Source organism: Corylus avellana, chromosome 9 (genome assembly GCF_965113065.1).
Source record: "Corylus avellana chromosome 9, dhCorAvel1.hap1.2, whole genome shotgun sequence".
Lineage (NCBI taxonomy): Eukaryota > Viridiplantae > Streptophyta > Magnoliopsida > Fagales > Betulaceae > Corylus > Corylus avellana.
Genome location: NC_142498.1, coordinates 4922904 through 4925907, shown reverse-complemented (window position 1 = coordinate 4925907; position 3004 = coordinate 4922904). Strand labels below are relative to the sequence as shown.

Below are 3004 nucleotides of genomic sequence, written 5' to 3'. Positions count from 1 at the left end.
ACAAACAAACCAAACCCATTCTCCACAATATCTTTAACAAAACAACCAAACCCATAGGAAAAACTCAATCGGGAAAGTGGGCTACCTTCAGGATGACGGGACCGGATGCGTGAACGGGGGGCTGCGTGAAGGGACTGCGACGACCGGCCGGCAGCGTGCGAGGGGGGCTGCGTGGGGGCTGCGTGACCGGGGGATGGCTACGATCGGGCGGCGCCGCGTGCGAGGGGGGCTGCGTGACCGGGGGATGGCTACGATCGGGCGGAGCACCGTGCGGTGGGGCTGCGTGAACGGGGAAGCCGAGAATCGGGCGGGGGGATGGGTGAACCAGGGGAACGGATGCGTGAGCGTGAGCGTGAGCGTGAAGGAGAAGGAGGCCAAACTGTTACCTATTAACCTAAGCAAAACGGCGCCGTTTTGCTTAGGGTTCCCTAACCATAAGCAAAACGGCGCCGTTTTGCTCCAGCTTTAAAAAAAAAAAAAAAAAAATGCCATAAGGGCGATTTCGTAACTTAACCCTAATAAAACGGCGTCGTTTCGAGGTTTCCGTCCAGACTAACGGTTTTGACTAACGGAGTGGCCAAAATGAAAAATTTTGGTAGTTTGGGGGGCTACTTTATGAGTTTTGGAACATCAGGGGGCTAAATCGCAAACGGCTGGTAGTTTTGGGGGCTTTTTTATATTTTTCCCTAAATTTAAATTTGGGGGCATACTCCCAGAGTTGAGAATATTTAGAATTCCATTGCATACCTCCTCCCCCATGATTTCCCAATTTTTCTGAAAAAAACAAGCATTCAGTCCATCAGGTCCAGGGGCTTTTAGAGGTCCCATTTGGTGCAAAGCAGTGCTAACCTACTCTCCAGTGAAAGCCTCCATCAGCTCATTATTCATACTATCCAAAACTTTAACATTTAAGTGCTGTAAACATGGTTCCAGTGCTCCTTCTTGTCTAGCCGAAAACAAATGAGTGAAATAATCCACCAAGGCCCCGCCCACTCCATCCAGAGTCTCCCACCACTGTCCCCTCTCATCTTTTATTTTTTCAATTTGATTTTTTTTCCTCCTTGAACTAGCACAAGCATGAAAATATTTTGTATTTCTATCTCCATGCTTAAGCCAGTCCACTTTTGCCCTCTGGCGCCACCACATATCTTCCATCTTCATTTGTTTTTGGATATCACGCCTAAGATGATTTATTTCAACACTATCCAGCCCACCTTCACTCCCTTGCATGTCCACCAGGCGTTCACGCATGTGTTTAACATTTGCTGGCTTTGGACCTTGCGTATGCTTTTTCCATGGGTTTACTCCCTGTATACATGCACTTAGTTTCTGTTCCATCAAATCCCAGCCTGAATTCTGATTAATGGGTTGATTCCATGCCTTGGAAATTGTTTCTTTTAACCCCTCCTCCAATGCCCATCGTGCTTCAAATCTGAATTGCTTCAACACCTTATTTCTTTGAGCACTTTTAATCAGACTTAAAAATAAGGGTGCATGATCTGAAGATACTGCTGCTTCCACATTTACCACTGCCTCTGGAAAATAATCCCGCCATTCTTGGTTTGCTACTCCTCTGTCAAGTCTTTTTTTGATAAAAGCCAGACCTTCTTGGCAATTGCTCCATGTGTATTTTGGCCCACAATAGCCAAGATCAGCCAGATCACACTCCTCCAAGGTTTGTTGGAAATCTTGCATAAGACCACTTTGCCTCATATTCCTCCCCCCCCCCCCCCCCCCCCCCCCCCCCCCCCCATTTTTCAATACCATTGATCACCTTGTTGAAGTCCCCAATACACACCCATGGCAAAAGGTCAAGTCAAGCCAAGTACTTCAATAGAGCCCACGCCTTATGTCTTTTGAAAGCCTCCGGATGACCATAAAATCCCGTGAATTTCCATTGCAAATTCATATTAGGGCCACATATTACAGCATTAATATGCCTGTGACTAAAATTTTGTATGTCCACCCTTTCATCCTCCCCCCAAAAGAGCCCCAAACCTCCACTTCTCCCTACACAATCCACTACGAACATGCTAGAGAAGCCCAGCTTAATTCGTACATTTTCCATTTTTTTCCTTCGCATTTTGGTTTCCATAAGGAAAACCAAATTGAGTTTCTTATCCTTCACCATTCGGCAAAGATCATGAACTGTCCGGAGGTTCCCAAGCCCCCGGCAGTTCCAACTGAGGATGATCATTGCGGTCGGCGAGGCTGGATTTCAGCCTCCGCCAATCCTGAACCAATATTTAACACACCCATTGTAGTTTCTTCCCTTCCCTTCTTTGTTTGGCCCACACGTTGGCCATCTTCATTTGTCTCCTTTTTTCTACTCCCTTGTGTTTCAAATAAAATACCCTCACTCCCAGCTGCCCATTCCCTCTCATTTCTTTTCCATGTCGCCATTGCCCTTTCTGTGTTTTCCCTTTCAGGACCCCTTTGTCCATTACTACTAGTTTGGGCTTCTTTAATTGTTTTCTCAATGTCTACAAGTTTTGGCCCCATGTAAAAACCTCTTGGGCTGGACCATGTATCTCCTTCCAGCCCCAACTTTTCATGTGGGCTCCCTCTTATGTTTCCTTGCACCTTGGACCATAGACTCTTTTGTTACATCTGTCGTTGATCTGGAGGAGGGTCCTTGGCATTTAAATTCTCCCACGTATCTCCGGAATCAGCTGAGATTTTTTTCCCATTGTGTGATCCCCTATATCGAGTAGCCGTTGCCCCATTATTGCCAATAAATTGGCTTTTCTTTTCAGCTTGTTCCTCTACATGGGAATATCCCACTCCATCTCCTTGTTTTCTGCCAGTATCATTGCCTTTCCCCTTTTTGGGGGAGAAAATATTACTTTTCTGAAATACTTCATCTAAATCTCCACCGCCATTGGAATCCTCTCCAGTTCTTCTCTGATCTTCACCCCACTGAGCTCCACCAATCCAACGACACGGTCGTCCATCTTGAGCGTGAGTTTCTGGAAAGGTTCTTCTTGACTTGGGGGCGTATCCC

At 46.5% G+C, this 3004-nt stretch overlaps 1 protein-coding gene across 1 annotated transcript; it reads right to left on the bottom strand.

Annotated features, from left to right (window-relative positions):
- Positions 1-849: 849 nt before the first annotated feature.
- On the bottom strand, positions 850-1713 carry LOC148583612 (uncharacterized). The gene has a single exon (XM_088510710.1). It carries the CDS (start codon positions 1711-1713, stop codon positions 850-852), a length of 864 nt encoding a protein of 287 aa, XP_088366836.1.
- Positions 1714-3004: the final 1291 nt, after the last annotated feature.

Bases quoted from the DNA above. Each gene is read 5' to 3' on its own strand.
- LOC148583612 (XM_088510710.1), bottom strand. From the start codon at position 1,713: ATGAGGCAAAGTGGTCTTATGCAAGATTTCCAACAAACCTTGGAGGAG.